The sequence below is a fragment of the Brassica rapa genome, chromosome A06 (genome assembly GCF_000309985.2).
Source record: "Brassica rapa cultivar Chiifu-401-42 chromosome A06, CAAS_Brap_v3.01, whole genome shotgun sequence".
In the NCBI taxonomy this organism is placed as follows: domain Eukaryota; kingdom Viridiplantae; phylum Streptophyta; class Magnoliopsida; order Brassicales; family Brassicaceae; genus Brassica; species Brassica rapa.
This window is the reverse complement of record NC_024800.2, coordinates 6,120,062-6,140,270: the sequence shown is the minus strand read 5'-3', so window position 1 is coordinate 6,140,270 and position 20,209 is coordinate 6,120,062. Positions and strand designations below refer to the sequence as shown.

The following is a 20,209-nucleotide window of genomic DNA, read 5'->3' as shown; positions in this document are numbered from 1 at the left end:
AGAGTTTCATATTTAAAGCAGGTTAGACCCACTAGTTTGAATAACTCTGTTGGTTTATTAACATGGATTACAGAGGTATATAAAGCCTCGACTGTTACAATCGTGAATCAGCTATTCCTATAATACAGGAGATGATATTAACAGAATTAGAATATGCAAGAATATAGGAGGCATATTCTATCAAGACCAAACATGTGATTTTTTTGAATGCATAATCACTTGGAGAAGCCATGGTCCATGACTAAGCTGCTCTTCACTTTATATCGCCAAGCATGGTTTACTTTTAAACCAAAGACTAATAACATATAGACTACATTGATTAAATCATGTGGCCCATTGGTCCTATTGGGCTTTTTAACGCGCATCGGTTTTCATATAATTATAAATTAATAATTCTCCGTCTCTCTTATAAATACGCGAGACTCGAGCCCTGAAGTCTGATAATTTTCCCGGAAATCTTTCTCATTGCTTAATCTTCTTCGTTGAAATAAAAGACGAGGAAAGATGGTGTTGGCGGAGCTCGGCGGACGTATTACACACGCTATACATCAGATGCGCAACGCCACAATCATCGATGAAAAGGCTCTGAATGAATGCTTGAACGAGATCACTCGTGCTCTTCTTCAGTCCGATGTTTCGTTTTCCCTTGTCAAGGAGATGCAGACCAACATTAAGAAGATCGTCAACCTCCAGGATCTATCTGCCGGCCACAACAAGCGCCGGATCATTGAGCAGGTTTGTTTTTTTTACCCTTCTTTATCTAATTCAAGTTCGGAGTTCGTTGAAATCTGTTTAATTTTCGTTGTCTTGTCTATCTCTCAGGCTATCTTCAGTGAACTGTGTAAGATGCTGGATCCGGGAAAGCCTGCCTTTTCCCCCAAAAAGACCAAACCTAGCATTGTTATGTTTGTCGGATTACAAGGTGAGGTCTTTTTAAGATGATGTTCTAATGCGTAGATAGATTGCATGCGTTTCTTACTATTAGTATATGTTTAGGTGCTGGAAAAACCACCACGTGCACGAAGTATGCTTATTATCATCAGAAGAAAGGCTACAAACCAGCTCTAGTCTGTGCTGATACTTTCAGGGCGGGTGCTTTTGACCAGCTGAAACAGAATGCTACTAAGGCTAAGATCCCCTTTTATGGAAGGTGAGTTTAGGAGATCCTATTTGTGCTTTCTGGATCATAATGTGCTGATGCTGAGCTGTGATTCTTTGAAGCTACACTGAATCAGATCCTGTGAAAATTGCTGTTGAGGGAGTTGATAGGTTCAAGAAAGAAAACTGTGATCTTATTATTGTTGATACCAGTGGTCGCCATAAACAAGAAGCTTCTCTCTTTGAAGAGATGCGTCAAGTTGCTGAAGCAACGGTAATGCTCTCTTGAAGTCTTGTTATTTATTTTTTTGTGGGTTTATGATGGGAGCGCTGATCTTTTTTTTTACTATACAGAAACCCGATCTTGTTATATTTGTCATGGATAGCAGTATTGGTCAAGCTGCGTTTGATCAAGCTCAGGCATTTAGGCAAAGTGTTGCTGTGGGAGCTGTGATTATTACCAAGATGGATGGCCATGCCAAGGGTGGTGGTGCTCTTAGCGCGTAAGTATCCCTCCTATGTACTTCAAATGGTCCATTTTCATTGGACAAGTGAGTTTGATCTATATTTTTTATTTTGTTAGTGTTGCAGCTACAAAAAGCCCTGTGATATTCATTGGAACAGGAGAGCATATGGATCAGTTTGAAGTCTTTGACGTCAAACCATTTGTCAACCGTCTCTTAGGTAACTTACATGGCATTGATAGAGGATATGCAGCACTGTGAGGAGTAATCAAAGTCTACTCATGGGTTGTTGACTCGAGAGTTTTGATAGTAATGTTTTATGTACAACAGGAATGGGTGATTTGTCTGGATTGGTAGATAAACTACAAGAGGTGGTACCTAAAGATCAACAGGCTGAGTTTGTGGAAAAGATTTCCAAGGGTAACTTTTCAATGAGAATGATGTACGAGCAGTACCAGAGTGTCCTGAGCTCCGGGCCACTTAACCAGGTGAGAATTTCTTGTCAAATATTAGTCTGAGCTGTACGCATGGTAACACAAAGTGAGGTCTTTGGTGTGCAGTTGTACTCAATGCTGCCTGGAGTTAGTGCCCAAATGATGCCGGAAGGAGAAAGCGAGGCTAAGATAAAGCGATACATGACAGTGATGGATTCTATGACAAATGAAGGTGAGAGCAATTCTTATTTGGTGTGTTAATTGTAGTTAAGAGATAATAGTAGTTCTGAACAAAAGAATGGTGATGTCGTGCAGAGCTGGATAGCTCAAACCTGAAGGCGTTTAACGAGTCAAGGATAATGCGGATAGCGAGAGGGTCAGGGAGGATTGTAAGAGAAGTGATGGAGGTGTTGGAAGAGTACAGGAAGATGGCAAAGACATTTAGCAACTGGAAAGGATTCAAGATGCCAAAGAATGGAGATATGAGCTCAAACAAGAGCGCTCAACAGCTGATGAGCAAAGTCATGTCGCCTCAGATGCTGCAGCGGTTTGGTGGCATGAGTGGTCTGCAGAGCCTGATGAGGCAGATGGGAACAAACATATGATCAGACAAATAGTAGTTTATTTATACCTTCCACAGCCAAAGTTTTAGACATTTTTCCCTTTTCTTCTTCTGGATTTTTTAAAGTACAAAAATCCCCTTGACTATATTTGCGAATTGGTTTTGCCATGTTCTTTCTACAATCATTTTTACAAAAAAAAATGATGACATGGCTAACAAGATTGATGACAAAGCTTATAGTTAATATGACATGGACAATCACATTTATTATTGACATATATTTTTGGTAAATTTTTTAAAATATGACAATAACTAATACATTACATTTAATGTTGATTTATATTTTTGTTAAACTTTTTAAAATATGATAATAATTCATAAATCATCACTAAAGTAAATATACTGAAATATGCATTATAAATTTCGAAATACATTATTTAATTGTATTTTTATAATTATACAATTTTTATTACTAATATTTTCAAAATTTCTACATCTTTTTAAAAAATTAATAATTTATTAATCGTAATTTCATTAGTTTCTTTTAGATATCTACAAATTTTATAAATATTGTTTAGTTATAATTTTTAATCTATTTGATTTTTAGTAATTTTATACAAGTTGGTTTAATACATTTAACCAAAATAAATAGATAAAATTTTTATCTAAGATTTAAATTTTAAATATATTACATATATATTATTAAATGTAATTTTAAAAAAAAATTCTTAATTTTATGCTTCAATAATCAACTTTATATTAAATATTAGTCAAAAATAATAAAATACATAATATTAATAAATTTTATTTTAAATATAATTTAACTTTTAAAAAATTTATCACTGCACATGGTGCAGGAAAACACCTAGTAAATCATTAATTACCAAAAAGTAACAAACCATTAGAAAATATAATTCATTAAATAAATGTTCAAATTAAACAACTAAAAAAGAAACCTGGTTGAGTATATCTATAAAAAAATTGAATGAGAAACTTTTCATAATTTTGTTCACAATTTATTTCAAAGATATTTGCTAAAATATGATGGATGATAATGATATTTCATAATTGAGTAGTGAATCTTTTTCTAATTTTTTTCCTTGATTTTTTTTAACGCTGATTTATTATGGTATTGTAATTATGAGAAATATTACATAGATGATTCGATAATCGACAATACTATATGAGAATCTACGTCTAACTGCATTACTTAAACCGTCTTATGAAGATCTACGTTTAACCAGATTTAATTGTACTATGTTGAAGATTTTTTGTAAGCATTTCTTTCGTAATCTGCATAATTATTTAATAAATCGCTTTCTCTGAGAACTGAAATATGGACCTCATATAATGCACATCTATAAAAGATTGCATAGCTTGAGATTCGAATCCTAGACTTTATGTAGAAACTTTTAAAGCTTAATCACCAGGCTACATTTTTCCTTGATTAAGGTGTGTATCATACCGTTGACTTTTTCATCTTAATATGTTAAAAACTATGTTGGATAATAGCTCTGTTCTTTTCTTCGACGCTGCGATCAGCGGCCGCGTCAAAAAAATACAGCTAGGGCATAAACAAATTCTTTGGTGTTCCAATTAAAAGTAGTCGCAACGAACAATCGGAGGCATGGAAACGAGGTTGCCGCTGCCGCTGAGATTTTCCGCGTCGTATTTGCTGGGTTGAACTTGACGCTGCAACTGAATAAACAGATCCGTGTTGTTTTGTTTGTACAGCAACTGCCGTGGCCATGACTGTAATTTTGAGACGCTGCCGCCAATTCCGGCGTTTATAAAACGAACAGCACTAATATCATATACATTCTTTCTCTGGCAAGGCAATTACTGCTTTTACCAAAATTTTGTATTTCCTTTTATTTATTGCTTTCTTCTGTGATATATAAGGCAATCAATGTACAAATAAATGGAAAGAAAGAAATAGAGGGTCCAGATTAAACCAAGGTCCGTAGATCAACGGCGGAAGAAAATTCAACGGATTGAAAATACTAAAAAAAAACTGCATCTTCCTTGATTTATATTAAGTGGGAAAACAAAAAAGGCCGACGGAGAGAAAAAAGCTCAAAACCCTAATCCGAGCCAACCTCCTCCAAAGCCCATTACACGCGTTTTATTCTTCCCGCCGTTGCTGCCTCTCCCTCCCTCTCTCTGCGCGTAAGTTTCTATCAGTTTCTCTCCTCTATTGTGTTTGTATCAAACTCATGATTGATCGGATTATGTTTCAGGATAATGGATCCAAATCCTCCAGAGGTCGTCTCCTCAGATTCACAACAACCCGCCGCCAAGCGGAGGAAGAGGAAGTCTTTGGTGTGGGATCACTTCACCACCGAGGCCACTAACTCCGACACCACCAAAGCCTTGTGCAAGCACTGCAACAAGTCGTACGCTTACATAAACGGCGCCAAAGCTTCGGGGACTAGCCACCTTAAGCGTCACATTGAGCTCGGTATATGTTCCAACTGTCCCAAGACCAGTCTCACCCCTCAAGCCAAGGAGGAGGATGAGACCACTTCTCCTCCTCCTCCTCCTCCTCCCAAGAAAGGGTCTTATCTCCCTTTGGATCAAGATCACTGTAACCGTGAGATGGCCAAGATGATTATTATGCATGATTACCCTCTTTATATGGTGGAGCATTGTGGCTTCGCTGGGTTTTTAAAGGCGCTTCGTCCTCAGTATAGTATGGCGAGCTTTGATGCTATTCATGGGGGGTGTGTTAGCATGTTTTTGTATCAAAGGGAGAAGCTTTTGGAGTTTATTGGTGAGATTCCTGGGGGAGTTAATCTTACGGTAGATGTGTGGTCGTCGAGGCAATCAGTGGGTTATGCCTTTGTGACTGGACACTTTGTTGATAAAGATTGGAACTTGAGTAGCCGTCTGTTAAATGTTGCTGTTGTGGCTTGTCCTGATTCGGATTTCGCGTTGAACCAGCCTGTTGCTAGTTGCGTATCTGATTGGAAGCTGGAGGGGAAGATCTCTAGCGTCACTGTCAGCCAATCGTTGGTGAGCAAAACGTGCGTTGAGAGTCTCAGAGGCTTCTTGTCGTTCCGGAACCAGCATGTGTTGAGCGGTCAGTTGTTGATGGGGAAATGCTACGCTCGTGTCATAAGCAGTATGGCGCAAGATGCGCTTGGAGATGAGCAGCTTCGAGCGACTATAAAGAAAGTTAGAGATAGCATCAAGTTTGTGAAGACTAATGACGATTGTGGAGATAAGTTTGATGAACTGAAGAGACTTTTCCCGACCGATGTTCCGTATAAAGATCTTCTCTTTGACAACCAAACGAGATGGGACACGAGTTACAACATGCTGGTGGGGGCCTATGAGCATAGACAAGTGTTTTCTTGTTTGGAAACATGCTATCCTGAATACAAAACATCAATATCTCCTGAAGAGTGGAGAAAGGTTGAGAGCCTCTGCTCGTGCTTGAAGATTCTTTTCGAAGCGGGTAATGTCTTGACTAGGCCAAACCGTTTGACAGCAAACGAATTGTACGATGTGATGACCAAGCTTCAGCTGGAGCTGAGCCACGCAGCCATGGGTGACGACGTGGATGCCAGGAACACTGTGAACTCGTTGAGGGAGAAATTCGACTTGTACTGGAGAGGTTGCTTCCTGGTTTTGGCGGTTGCTGTGGTCATGGATCCTCGGTTCAAGATGAAGCACATTAAGGAGACGTTTACTAATGCGTATGGTGAAGATGCAGAAGACTGGATCAAGAGCGTCAGTGATGCTGTCCATGATCTGTTCCTAAACTACAGTGGACACAACCTGCTGGATGAGTATGTGGAAATAGAGGTGGCTGAAGAACCTGACTTCCAACAAGACATGCCTCAAGATGCCAGCACAGGGGATGTACAATCAGTAGATGAGACAAGTCCACAAGTAGAGCAAACCATAGAGTCACGTCCAATAGCAGAGGAAGAAGAGCACGCCTCAATTACAGTAGAGCAAACTACAGTGTGTAAGGTAGAGAAGCAGAATGTGGAAGGGGTACGTGAAGTAGTGAGTGAAGAGCAGCAGCAACTTGGTGATGAATCTGAAGACCACACGTTGTTTATGGGTGACGAGCTTCTGGAGGAAGGGTCTACTCTCGTCACGATTGGAGACTTTGATATTGACATGTCAGATATGAAAACGGAGATGGATCAATACCTAGATGATACTTTGGTTCTGATGTCTGATTCCTTCGACGTTCTGGGCTGGTGGAAGCTCAACAGCATCAACTACCCTACACTCTCTAAGATAGCTGTTGATCTTCTCTCCGTCCCTTTCAGCACCGTCTCACCTGATTGCGTATTCGACACAGAAGTGAAGCAGATGGACAGTTATAAGGCTTCTCTTCCTCGTGTAACCTTGGAAGCTCTCTTGTGCACCAAGGACTGGCTCAAAAACCAAACACTGTGAAAAAATCTTTGAGGTTGTAACTCCGTTTTTCTATTTTTTTAGATTTGTTTTCAAATTAGTTATAACTGAAACCATCTTGTAAGTGGAAGCAAACTATATCAGTATTTACCTTTTGATTGCATTGATGTATTGGATTCTGATTCGGTCTCATGAGTGACTAGTTGTAGTGTTGACATACATCACTGTAGTTGTATTTAAGTTCCTACGTTGTTGTCACCTGTAAGCAGAGTGTAACGAGTGAAACTCGTGTATATTTAGTGTAGACACTAAGTAGGTGGTTTAATTAAAAAAAGCGAATTGACTTTTGAGTGGGCGACCACTACTAAAAAAGACCACTACAGAGAGCAGTGGATTCGAACCGTTGAGTACTGTAAGGAGAAGAAAAAGTGAAAACAAACAAAACGGATTCGGACAAGAACCACTCTGTCCCCACCACTCAATAGTGACACGTGCCTGAATCTGAACCATCATTTATAGTCTCGGTAAAATTGCATGGGACTTGGATTGGTGCCTTAATTAAAACTTTAATGTGAACATCAAAACTCACATGTGGCGTCGTTTAGTATAGAGATAGAGAGATATAGTTGGCGTTAGCGAGAAGGAGAGGCCAGTATTAGTCACATATCTCCAAAAACCAAAGCAACCCTTATCCTCCCTCTTTTAAATATCCTCTCTTCAACCTCTCTCACTCAAGGCTCTCTCTCTCTCTATCTCTCTCGGAATTTACGCTCCAAGGTTTGGAGCTGTGTATATGATTCAACTTGTTATGAGTTTTCTTCTGGTGTTGAAATCTAATGTTATGTTTTGTGTGTTCCATGAAGGATCAAAATGGCACCGAGGTCAAGCAAGGGCAAGTCAAACAGAGGGAAAGGAGAGAAGAAGAAGAGAGAAGAGAAAGTGTTGGTTCCAAGTCTGGTTGATATCACAGTCACGACTCCTTACGAAACACAAGTGATACTCAAAGGAGTCTCTACTGACAAGATCATTGATGTGAAAAGGCTTTTAGCATCTCATGTTGACACTTGCCATCTCACCAACTACTCTCTCTCGCATCAAGTAAAGATCATCAGTTTCCACCAAACACTAAAACGTGATAGAGATTATTAACTTGGTTTTGTGGTGAATGATTGTGTTGCAGGTGAAAGGGCGTAGATTGAGTGATAGCATCCAAGTGGTTACCCTCAAGCCTTGTGTCCTCCGTATGATTCCAGGTGAGTGGTTAATACTATACAGTATACACTAGTTTCCTTTCCTACCACCACATATTATTATACTAGTACTAGATAGTGTCACTGAGATACATGTATGGGCACTAATCATTGTTTAATATCTTTTTGTAATTGGTTGGTAAGACGATAACTCATTATTTTACTCTTTATTTTCTTATATCTCCGCCCTTAGAGTTTTGTATTATTTACAATTATGCCACAGAGGACTACGTGGAGGAAAGTCAAGCTTTGACTCAGGTGCGGAGAGTCCTAGACATCGTAGCGTGCACCACCAGGTTCTCCTCCGCCTCCAAATCTTCTTCCAACAAACTCGTCGCCGTCGGAAATGGCAATCCGGCGCCGGAGGGACTGGACATGGTCGCTATCCACCCGACGCCTAAGCTCTCTCAATTTTACGAGTTTTTCTCCGTTCCCAACGTCTCTCCTCCGATTCTTCGTAAGTTTTGTATTGTTGATTGCTCTCTGTAAAGTTAGTTATCGCAGTTACGTTCTCTGACTGAGTCGTTGCAGAGTTGAAGAAAGTGGATGGGGGAGAAGCTGGAGAGAGGCGTGATGGTGACTATTTTGAACTTAAGGTGCGATTATCACCTGATGATGTTGATTTGAAGCGAAGCTCTGTTATCTAAGACCTTGATAGTTGATTGATAGTTATAACTGATGATGATGTAAGTTGTTTTCGTTTCAGGTCAAGATATGCAATGGGAAGGTTATACATGTGGTTGCATCGGTTAAAGGTTTCTTTGCCGTTGGGAAGCAGCTCTCTCATACTCATTCCATTGTTGATTTGCTTCAGAATGTTAGCAATGCTTTTGCCAAGGTCGTTTTTTGTTTGACTCTTTGTTTTGGTTTTATTCATGTGACACAAAGGGACTAACTTTTAGTGTGTTTGGAAATGATGCAGGCATATGAGTCACTGATGAAAGCTTTCACTGACCGGAATAAGGTGAAGTTGATGTTTCAACCTGCTACTAATGGATTTTCTTCAAGCCCAATAATATTAAGTCTTCTCTCGTTTTTTCAGTTTGGCAACCTTCCGTATGGGTTACGAACAAACACGTGGCTTGTACCCTCTTCTGATTCTCTATCAACCTTCTCCCCTTTACCAACAGAGGATGAAAACTGGGGAGGGAACGGTGGGGGCCAGGGGAGGAATGGTGAACATGATCTTCGTCCCTGGGCGGCTGAGTTTTCTGTGTTAGCTACGCTTCCTTGCAAGACTGAGGAGGAGAGGGTTATTCGTGATAAGAAGGCTTTTCTGCTTCATAACCTGTTTGTTGATGCCTCTGTTCGAAGAGCTGTTAGAGCCATTTCCGACGTGATTGGTACTAATCAACGCACAAGTGGAACTAGTGACTTCCCTGCAGGCTCCATCCTTCTTGAAGATCGGGTTGGAGATTTGTCTATTATTGTAAAACGTGATGTAGCCGGCCTTGACCCGAATCCTAAAGGTGCATTTCAAAATGAAGCATTTCCTTTGTCATCCAAGGAACTTAGTGAAAGGAATCTGCTAAAGGGGATAACAGCTGATGAGAGTGTCATTGTTCACGTAAGTTATTTCTCGTCCTTTCCTCAGCTATCTACATGCATATGGTATAGGACTTTACTATCTATTTCTTACACCCATCTCTTGAGCTCCATCGCCATATTTAAAGTAATTATGTTATCAAAGACCTTTAGTGAAAATTATGGTTTCTATGTTCTTGCATTTGCCACCAACAGTATGTTTCTGTCAATCAGCGTTTTGCTTTGATGTTAAGTGTGACTATTTGTGCACTACAAGATTTCATTATCATATCAAGCAACAGTTTTATTAGATGACGGATCAGAGTGGAATTGTAACCATTCACAATAGATATACTTTTCATGTATCTCATTCTAGAGATTGTATTAATGAAGAATTTTTTTTCCAGGATATTCGGGCTTTAAGCACAGTTATTGTAAGGCAATGTGGATATACAGCGGTGGTAAATGTGAAGGGCGAAACTAAGAAGGGAATGGCTGATTTACGTGATATTGTGATCGATGACTTACCGGATGGAGGAGCTAATGCTCTTAACCTTAACAGGTATGTGCACCCAAGTAGATTTCTAAGTTTATACATATTTTATCACATTGTGCATGTTCGAATACCATTTTCTATCTCGTTGTTGGCCTCTCTTCTTCCATCACTTGTTGAGTATTAATTTTCCAATTAATTTATCTGTAAAATCGCCGTGTTGTGTAAACTAGGAATAGATAGTTAAATAATAGGTTTTCTTACATTTCCATCCATTGTAAAAAAACAATTAAAATATGTCAGCATCTAACTCCTTGTTGTTTTCCACCTTTGTTGATAACTTTATTGCAGCTTAAGGGTTCAGCTTCACAGGTCCCATAGTGTCGGAAAATCTGGAGGGAACCAGCCTCCACAGTTTGATTTGGATGATTTAGAGTCTTTTAGATGTTTGGTACATGAACTAGTTAAAAACAACCTAACGAAGTTAGAAGAAGAAAGGGAATCTTCCGAAAGGTCCATCAGATGGGAGCTCGGTTCTTGCTGGGTTCAGCATCTACAAAAGAAAGAAACAGTAACGGAAGACGTTTGTGGGAAGCCTGCAATGAATGGTGAGACTGACCTTTCAGTCAAAGGTTTGGGGAAACAATTTAAAGTTCTAAAGATCAAAAATAAGAAATCAGAAAATACAAGTACCGTGAAGGAAATGGAAGAAAATATCAGTCTACGCGAGTTAGATGGGGAGGCTGAACTGAAGGAACTGGTTTCTGAAGAAGCTTTCTCTCGCCTACAAGAAAGTGGAACTGGTCTCCATTTAAAGGTACCTTTCTTTGCGCTTTTTAACCAGGAGAGAGCATAAGTTCATTATGAAATCTATTTTCTGCCTTCTCTGTTTTGTTTATGTATGCGTACTGTATTTTTATTATCATATTGGAGACTGTGGTGCTTACTCAGTTGTTGTTGTGATACAGTCAAAAGAAGAGCTTACCAAGATGGTATATGGATACTATGATGAAATTGCTTTGCCAAGGCTGGTATGTGTTAAAGCTAGATAACGAATATTAATATCTGAAATTATCTATAACCAAATGCTATATTAAGGAATCTTTGTTATGGTTTATTAGGTAGCAGATTTTGGGTCCCTGGAGCTTTCTCCAGTTGATGGCCGCACAATGACAGACTTCATGCATATTAGAGGACTCCAAATGCGTTCTCTAGGACATGTGGTAAGAATCATTTACCTCGTCAATAGTGCCTTTCCTGTTGCCAAGTTATTCGATCTAAAAGGGAATTTGTTGAGCTTAGAATTAGTGATGGTAGAAAGTTGATAATGAGTATTCACTATTCCTATGAATCAGGCTAAACTTGCTGAGGACCTTCCTCACATACAGTCCCTCTGTATTCATGAGATGATTACGAGAACTTTCAAGCATCTTCTTAGGGCGGTTATTGCATCTATCAATAAGATGGCAGAGCTACCTGGGGCTATAGCTGCGTCATTAAATTTCATGCTTGGCCTCCATGGATTGGAAGGGAGTGATGGAATCTCCAGTGAAGAGTCTAGTCTCAGATTACAGTGGCTACAGAAATTTCTCTCCACTAGATTTGGTTGGATACAGAAAGATGAGTTCAAGCATTTGAATAAAGTTTCCATTCTCCGAGGACTTTGCCAGAAGGTAATGTACCTCAGTGTTAATGTATTTGCTGCTTCAATAAGAATTATAGTTCTCTACTCATGCTTTTACAGGTTGGATTAGAACTAATTCCAAGAGACTATGACTTCGATTCTCCAAATCCCTTTAAGAGCTCTGATGTTTTTGGCTTGATACCTGTGTGCAAGGTTGGTTTCTTTCTCCCCACGATCCAATATTAGCTTGACTAAAAGCGAGGAAATCAAACTTTTTTTTTTTTTATCTACGGCTGGCTGAATCTTGGTCCGTCAAATATGGTTCAAACGCTAGACACTAATCTTTAAGATATATGTTCGATTGAACAGCATGTGCTATGCGTTTCATCTGACGGAAGGACACTCTTGGAGTCATCAAAACTTGCTCTTGACAAAGGAAAACTAGATGATGCTGTCAACCATGGAACAAAGGTACCAATTCATTTGGAAGCAACGATATTTTCATGTTATAACCATCTGAATTGTTATCCAAAAGATGTTGACTTCTTGCATTTTCTAGGCGTTAGCCAAGATGATTGCTGTCTGTGGACCTTATCATAAAAATACTGCTTGTGCGTACAGCCTTCTAGCCGTTGTACTGTACCACACTGGTGATTTTAATCAGGTATCATCAGTTCTCACCTTCTTCCCTAATAGCACCTCTGATTATCAGTTCAAGCAGCAGATAGAGAGTTTTTGTCGAGCTTGATGTTTTGTTCTAGCCACTGTTATATAACCTTTTCCATTTTAAACAAAAGAGAAAACCAATGAGAGGCATTGTTAACTCTGATGTTTTTTTTTCCTCTCTTGATCAGGCAACTATATATCAGCAGAAGGCTCTGGATATAAATGAGAAAGAACTTGCTCTCGACCATCCCGACACTATGAAAAGCTATGGGGATCTTTCTGTATTTTATTATCGCCTTCAGCACATTGAGTTGGCACTGAAGTAAGTGGTGCATGATGATCTCTTATAGTTAATATAGTCACTACTGATCGAACACTACTTTGCTTTTCCATCACCTCGTCTTATGATCCAACCTTTCCTCTGATTGGCTCTTTTTAAATGTTATCTGCCATCTTTCTAACCCTTTTTTTTTTATCTGTCATCTGTTTATAGATATGTGAACCGTGCTTTGTTTCTTCTTCATTTCACTTGTGGGCTATCTCACCCGAATACTGCTGCCACATATATTAATGTGGCTATGATGGAAGAAGGAGTAGGGAACGTTCATCTAGCTCTAAGATACTTACATGAAGCTCTAAAGTGCAATAAAAGATTGCTAGGAGCTGACCATATTCAGGTTCGTTTCTTATCTATCTTGCCCCTGTTTGCCCACATTCTCAAACTAACCATTTCTTTCATGTTTACTTTTCCAGACAGCAGCAAGCTATCATGCAATAGCTGTGGCTCTCTCTCTCATGGAAGCATATTCATTGAGTGTGCATCATGAACAGACTACACTTCAGATACTTACAAAAAAACTTGGATCAGATGACCTTCGTACACAGGTGACAAACAAATTATTTCCTATGTTTCTGTTACAAATTTTTTTTTCTCACATTTGAGGATTAGGAATCATGCAATCTCAGCTGGATATTATAATTTTTACTAGCGAAGTAAAAAAGTGAATGGTTTTGAACTCAAATTTCTTTTGGTCTCTTCATAGGATGCTGCTGCGTGGCTTGAATATTTTGAATCAAGAGCCATAGAGCAGCAGGAAGCAGCTCGAAATGGAATCCCAAAGCCTGATGCTTCCATTGCGAGCAAAGGCCACCTTAGGTACAAAAATGGAAACTCCCAGAACACATAAAAGGATATGGTAATTAATTTCATTGGCACCAAAGTCCAACTTTTCTTGCAGTGTAGAAGATCTGATGGACTATATAAGTTCTGATCCAGATACTAAAGGAAGTGTTGTTCACAGAAAACAGCGGCGTCTCACTGTAATTCCTGAACTTTTGTGATCCTTGTTTTTCTCAGGTCACTCATTCTGAAATTTGATGATCAAAACAACAACCAGATTATAAAACCCTTTAATTGTTTAGAACTTTGCTTGAAGAGCTTGAATTCAAACTATGCTGCTTGTCTAATTACCATTCCCACGCTAGAAGTTAATGGAAAAAACATATTGAAACGAAAAGAACGAGATGGATTTCATGTCAAAGGTGTGTGACATTACTTCTATTTCGACAGGTATTCCCGGTCAATGATAATGTTGCATCATCTGATGATGCAACCCACAGCGTTGCTTCACAGCATGGCATGGCTACATTGAACAACTTGGTAGAAACAAATGCCACCGAGAGTAGTAGGAACGAAGTAAATGATCCTAATGCAGTTGTTGATGAGGTCCACATAGAGACGGATGAAACTGTAGTACACAGGCCAAGTGTAGACAACCAAACTGTGGACGAGTCAGCTTTAGATGGGGGCTGGCAAGAGGCTTACTCAAAGGGGAGATCCGGAAATGGTGCTGGAAAGAAATTTAGACAAAGGCAGCCTTATCAGAGAATGTCGCTTAATAGAAATTTCAATGGGAGACAGGATGTTCATCAACAGTATATAGCTTCTCCCTTGCAGAAAGCGAGTCCGAGACCCTCACTCTCTAAGCCATCATCTCTTAGGGCTCTGAAGAATGGGGAGATAGATGTCAGTACAAAAACAATTAAGCCACAAATAAAGTCTCCTGGTTATGCTGCGGCGACCAGTACTACTTTGGCTTCAAAGTCACTCTCATACAAAGAGGTTGCTTTGGCACAACCAGGTACAGTTCTGAAGCCGATGTTAGAAAAATTAGAACTGAATTTGGAAAGAACTGAAACTCAGATATACAGGGTTTCAAGTTCATCAACTGGAGAAGAAAGCAAGTCTGATGCTGTAATGTCGGATTTGCCAACGGAAGGCACAGAGCTCCCCTGTGAAAAAGAAGAGTCAAAAGAACGTGTTGAGTCAGTAGAAAATTTAACGTCAGAGTCTGAAGGGGATCTAGGGTCCTGTCGTGAGCAAAAGGCTTCTGATATCAGCAGGAGAAAGCTGTCGGCCGCCGCAGAGCCTTACAGTCCTGGAGGTTTCTTGGTTACTGATCCGCATAGTCTGGTTGCAGAATCTGTTTCCGGAACTGTACTTCATTCACCACCATATTACGGTGCAAATTACTCAAATGGAATTGGGATGCCAAAAACCATGAATCCGGATGCACCAGAGTTTGTTCCGAGAAGATCCGTGATGAATAGCTCTCAACATGCAGGTGGAGATGCAAGTGTATCCGTTGACTCCAGTAGTAGCCTAGAGGCTGAGAAAAACGCAGCTGCGTTGAAGAAGGAAGAGCTGGCGAGGCAGATCCTACTTAGCTTCATGGTAAATTCATCCCAGGAGGTTGTAGCAGCTACGAAGAAGGAAGACAAGCCTAAAGATGACTTGGCAGATACCTCTGCAAAGGATAATACAGTAACAGAGATAGTTGACAGAAGAGACGAGGACAGTGGAGTGAAGGAAAGTGAGACGGATGGAGGTGAAGGGTTTGTGATTGTTGCGAAGAAGAGGAGGAAGAAGCGACTTACTAACGATGCAGCTGGGATTTACCATCAACCGTCGTCCGTTTGTGCATGATCTGATAAGTGGATTTGATCAAGCTAACAAAATAAAGCTTCTTGTAAAGCAGAGTATACTCATCTCATTTGGTCTATTGGACTTCTTTTCGGGTTTGGGTGGTTCTGTTCTTATGTATGATACACGTTAGACCTGTTGGTGCTGCAAAACTTTCGTACATTTTCCCTTTGTCTTATTTCGGAGTTCGTAGAATCATTTTATACATCCGCTTATGAGTGATTAATCTGGCTTATTTACAGACCAGACAAGTAAGCCATCCAGGCCCGAACAGTGTGAGGCAGACTTGGGTAACCAACACAGGCGATAAAAGATAACAGTCCCAACGTTTCAGTAACGCGACCCAGTTTTACCGCAATGGAGAAAAGAGAAAATTGCAATAACGCTTGCTAAAATGTAGCTGGCATTCATTCACACACGTCTCAACCATTAACCATTTCTCGTTCGTAACATAGTCTGTTGTTCTACGGAAAAGTAAACACATCACCAAACCAGAAGAAAGTCATCAACCTTATATAAGAAACAGAAATGATTACATAGGAAATAAATAGAAAGAAGAAACACCAAACAGGCTGGCCAAGGCTTGAGACAACGACTTCCCTGAAAATAGCGTCAAATAGTAGTGATTACTAAACAAGCAGATGATCGAAGTTACGAAATAACACATGCATAACATACCCATATCACTTCATTTCTATTTGCTAGCGGCAGTCTTAGTAGTATTGTCTTTTATTCTAACACTCCATTATAAAATTGCAGCAACCACAGCATTCGTTCCCCGCTAGTCTATTTCAATCCCCCGTAATTAAAATATAGCTTTGAATCAGTTACCTAAGAAATGCAGGAACAACTGCGGCCAAAGTGAGAAGTAAAGAAGCTTGGAGAAGCGCGAGGGCCCTGCGCAAAGGAGTCCCTAACACATCTTCTTAGTATTACACAAATGTAATCACTTGCTAAAGCTCATCTCCGAGTACCTGCATAAACACCAACGACAACTCAAGTAACTGCTCTTGTTTTTGATCAGATCAAATTCATAACATATTCTACATGAATCCTACAAAAATATTCGACCATATGTATTTTAGTGCAGTGAGCCACTTAGAGCGAGTCTAATCTGTAGACATAATGCATAGTGGGCCATAATAAATGGTTCAATATTAATTGGTGATGGATTTCAAAGAGTAGGTCTAACTTCAAAAACTCACCTACGAGGTTGCTTGCTTGGGTTGTTGTTCTGCCGTTTTGAAAACCCACTCTCTGTAACCTCTGCATAGAAGGAAAATAGCTTAACTTAAACAGACTCATCCCAACAATCAATCTTCATATTAGCCGATGAATATCTCCTTAATTGGCTATTTCGTGACTAACAGACAACTACTTTTGAAGACAGTACCTGTTGAAATAATATTCATCACATATATTTTTCTGTACTACTTTATCTATCACATAAGCTCTCATTATTCAATTATTTCCTTTACGCAAGAAAAAGTCCAATGTCTTTGTTACTTCCAAATAAAAAGCCAATAAATGCAAATTCATCCCCTTATAACCCAGTATAGCAAGATGACTAACCAGGACTCTCCATGGGATTCTCCAGATCGGTAAGGTTATTCGTGCTATTCTCTTTGCTGCAAAATTAGTAATTCAATTCCGTAAGCCAAAAATGCGTGCTTTGAAATATAAATATGGGATATAACATGTGCCAAGCATATGCGATAGGTTTATATAAGAGAAACAATTAAAATTTAGAAACATCACTTGATTTTATGTTATTTAAATCTCTACACAATCCACATGGTTTTTGCACTAAAGATATCTAAAACAAGTAACAACAATGCAGATTACTCTTTAAACCTGGAGGATCCTGCAGAGGAAGGTAACCCTGGCTTGTGTGCTTGGTAAGAACCATCAATAGCAGCATATGGCGGACTGTATGAAGCTCCTAAAGCTCCTGGACCAGTCAAAACTGGCATCCTGCCAATCAGACACAAAAATCTCAACAGCAAGCAGGAGAAAGAACAAATCAGGAACTAAATACATATAGATGGAGCACACAGGGCATACGAACAGCATAGTATTCAAAATCAAAGCAAGCATACAAATAAAATTACGTCTTTGTAGGTTCAGTTTTTTCCAGCATGCAGACTAGAACAATGGTGATCAAATGGGACTTTATACAAACCACGAAAATCACTGGCAATTCAACTAACATTGTGCACAACATCTAATTGTTTGAAATACTAACAACCAAGAACTTCTGAAAACTAGCATCCAAAAAGTTCAACTAGAAGAAGAAGGAATAAGCATACCAAGTCATCTCCGGGTTTCCAACACCATTTTCAGGCTGGTAATATCCTGGAAAAGCCATTCCAAAAGTTGGAACCCCACCATGTTGACCACCGAATTGCATAACTGCATTTGCAATTAATCATGATAGACAATAATTTAAAAACCAGCCAGACCCCGGAAAAATCGAAGTACGCAGATACAAGAATCTGACAAATACTTTTCATGGACAAGACAATCAAGCCAAGTGGTTCAGCATCAGCAACTTTCAATTTCAAAATATTCTCTGTTTCATTCTTAAGAAATTCTTTTCAAATAGTCCATCGCAGAGAGAAAAGTGTCTTCCAAAAAAAACTTACCAGGCAGAAAAGCTGGGAAATTAGAATTGTCACCAGACGGCAGACTTTCTGCACGCCCCATCACATGAGATCCACTATACATCAAAGAGCCGCTTCCACTAGGTTGGAGAGTCCCTTTACCCTTACCAAATGACGCACCTGTTTCCGACGCAGATTCTATTTCACCAGGAGGATAACGATTTTTTGATGAGCTAGTGTTTTGGGTAGAGGATCTAGTATAGCTTTGGCCAGTGCCTTTTGAATCTCCATTGAGTTGCATGTTGTCACCTCGACTATGAGATTGGGGGTAAAACACGTTCCCAGCAGCAGGAGCACCTCTACCTTGACTCGTGGACTGAACATTCCGGGCAGTATTAACAGGAAGAAAAACGGATTTTGTATTCCTGTACTTCTTCCCAGAGGAAGTGGCATTTTCATTCGTGTGGAGTTTTTCCATTCCAACTTGTATACCATGTGCCAAATTACTCGAGGACACTGAAGGATAAAAAGGAGGAGAAGCAGAACTAAGACTTGAAGCAACTACATTCTTTTTGGTATGGGAATATTCATTCCCAGTTTTAGCAGGTGCAGATGGTGAACGCTGTGAATCGTGATGTGTCCCTTTCTCATGCCAATGTTGTGAACCTCGAGAATTTCTTAACCTACAGATCCAGTACACACACAAGTACATCGTATTAGAGAAAAAAATATTTACTCGGCTATAGAAAACAAAAAGTAAGAACTCACTGTTTTTTCTGCATGGAATGTGCTTGATTGCCTTTGCTAAGGGGAGTCTCATCTTTCCTGGGCTCTCCCTCTCGTGTGGCAGCTTTAGGAACAAAAATTTGCTGCCCATTGCTGGATGATGCACTAGAGCTTCTCCCTCTAGTGTATCCACGCCCTTGTCCCCTACCTCGACCGCGACCTCTGTGTCGGCCTCTTGAAGCCTTCTGCTGAATTTACACAGACAACCAGTCAATTATACACTTAATATACACTTTTTGCAAAGAGAGAGAGAGAGCTAAAAAATTTCAAAAAAACAGAGAGAGAAGTTATACATCATAATGTTGTTCCTGAGTAGTATTCATCTCTTCATACTTGTCATGTCCCCATTTTCTTTCATCTCCAGATCCCCAGGATCTCCTTCCACCCCGCCCTCGCCTATGAAAGCCAAAAACAAAATTATATCATTCTGACATCACCGTGAATCAACAGACAAAAGGTTGACAAAAAGAGCTAATGAATATTCAAATTTATTTTTATCTGTTCCCAATGGCATGAACTAGGCCAGATCTAACATAGCAAACCCCAAAAGCTTCATACTTCATGAATTTGCATGATAAAGCGTTGCTTTAAGAGGGTAAAAACTCCACCTTTCAGTCTATTGTCTCTCTAATAAGAACAATTGCAATTGAGAAGATCGTGAAAAAAGAGTGTACCTGCTTCGCCCAGCAGAGAGTTCCTGGAACCTGTCATCGTGCATATAAAAAGCTCCACCTGTAGGAACCGCAGCCGATTGCTTCTCCTTCTCTTCCTCTCCATCTACATGACCCGCCGCATCTTCCGGTGGCTTACTCCTCTTGTCATCATCCAAATACTCATCGCCTTCCTCCTCCTCCTCCTCGTAGCTCTCCTCTCCATCTTCACTCTTGTTTTCGTCATTATCATACTTCACATCACCAACCTGTTCATCAGATTGCTCGGAATCTGAATCGACCTCAGCTCTACGATTCTTAACCCCTTCACCACCGTCATCGTCCTCTTCGTCATCACTAGCTTCTCTCCTCCTCGCCGCCAAGGAGCGCTTCAGCTCCTCGGGATCACTCTCGTACTCCGGTTCACCCGCATCAGCTTGCGCCATAACTCTCTCTCTCTCTCTCTAGAAACCTGAAAAGGAGAGAGGAATCGTGAATCGAAACCCTAGATGAAGAAACCTCGTCGAGTAATTGAAGAAATCGAAGGGATGAAGAAAACCTAAACCCTAGTTTACCTGCAGAGAGGCGTTTCGTTTCTTCTGCGATTTATCGAATGGAGTGGAAGAGACTTTGACTTTTTTATATAAATAGATTTAACACTGGAAGCGAAGTCTTATCCAAATTAAAATATAAAT

General features: G+C 39.8%; 4 protein-coding genes across 6 annotated transcripts; 3 read left to right on the top strand and 1 right to left on the bottom strand.

The window, feature by feature from the left end:
- The first annotated feature begins 455 nt into the window (after nt 1-455).
- Nucleotides 456-2,834, top strand: LOC103872323 (signal recognition particle 54 kDa protein 3). The gene is made up of 10 exons (XM_009150670.3): nt 456-735; nt 823-922; nt 997-1,150; nt 1,222-1,372; nt 1,453-1,601; nt 1,682-1,782; nt 1,893-2,050; nt 2,123-2,228; nt 2,312-2,697; nt 2,765-2,834. Exons 1-9 carry the CDS (start codon nt 505-507, stop codon nt 2,599-2,601), a joined length of 1,440 nt encoding a protein of 479 aa, XP_009148918.1. The 5' UTR covers nt 456-504; the 3' UTR covers nt 2,602-2,697; nt 2,765-2,834.
- A 1,578-nt stretch (nt 2,835-4,412) lies between these two features.
- Nucleotides 4,413-7,154, top strand: LOC103872322 (zinc finger BED domain-containing protein DAYSLEEPER). The gene is made up of 2 exons (XM_009150669.3): nt 4,413-4,727; nt 4,799-7,154. Exon 2 carries the CDS (start codon nt 4,803-4,805, stop codon nt 6,975-6,977), a length of 2,175 nt encoding a protein of 724 aa, XP_009148917.2. The 5' UTR covers nt 4,413-4,727; nt 4,799-4,802; the 3' UTR covers nt 6,978-7,154.
- Nucleotides 7,155-7,467: 313 nt separating this feature from the next.
- LOC103872320 (protein TSS) lies at nt 7,468-15,684 on the top strand. 2 transcript variants are annotated; one of them, XM_009150668.3, is made up of 23 exons: nt 7,468-7,712; nt 7,799-8,033; nt 8,116-8,188; nt 8,409-8,642; nt 8,717-8,781; nt 8,892-9,023; nt 9,108-9,149; nt 9,228-9,752; nt 10,117-10,271; nt 10,554-11,019; nt 11,171-11,233; nt 11,324-11,425; nt 11,558-11,875; nt 11,947-12,039; nt 12,196-12,297; nt 12,386-12,490; nt 12,681-12,814; nt 12,986-13,169; nt 13,246-13,377; nt 13,536-13,648; nt 13,731-13,812; nt 14,063-14,633; nt 14,704-14,824. In XM_009150668.3, exons 2-23 carry the CDS (start codon nt 7,806-7,808, stop codon nt 14,748-14,750), a joined length of 3,966 nt encoding a protein of 1,321 aa, XP_009148916.1. In that variant the 5' UTR covers nt 7,468-7,712; nt 7,799-7,805; the 3' UTR covers nt 14,751-14,824. The 2 variants fall into 2 exon arrangements, with proteins under 2 accessions (XP_009148916.1, XP_009148915.1); XM_009150667.3 differs by having other exon boundaries at nt 14,063-15,684.
- A 171-nt stretch (nt 15,685-15,855) lies between these two features.
- LOC103872319 (protein MLN51 homolog) lies at nt 15,856-20,207 on the bottom strand. Of its 2 annotated transcripts, none has more exons than XM_009150665.3 (11): nt 20,090-20,207; nt 19,539-19,986; nt 19,158-19,260; nt 18,847-19,052; nt 18,121-18,761; nt 17,785-17,887; nt 17,330-17,449; nt 17,048-17,103; nt 16,681-16,741; nt 16,307-16,449; nt 15,856-16,075 (listed from the first exon to the last, which is right to left on the bottom strand). In XM_009150665.3, the coding sequence occupies exons 2-10, from the start codon at nt 19,958-19,960 to the stop codon at nt 16,422-16,424; spliced, it is 1,740 nt and encodes a 579-aa protein (XP_009148913.1). In that variant the 5' UTR covers nt 19,961-19,986; nt 20,090-20,207; the 3' UTR covers nt 15,856-16,075; nt 16,307-16,421. The 2 variants fall into 2 exon arrangements, with proteins under 2 accessions (XP_009148913.1, XP_009148914.1); XM_009150666.3 differs by having other exon boundaries at nt 18,847-19,049.
- Nucleotides 20,208-20,209: the final 2 nt, after the last annotated feature.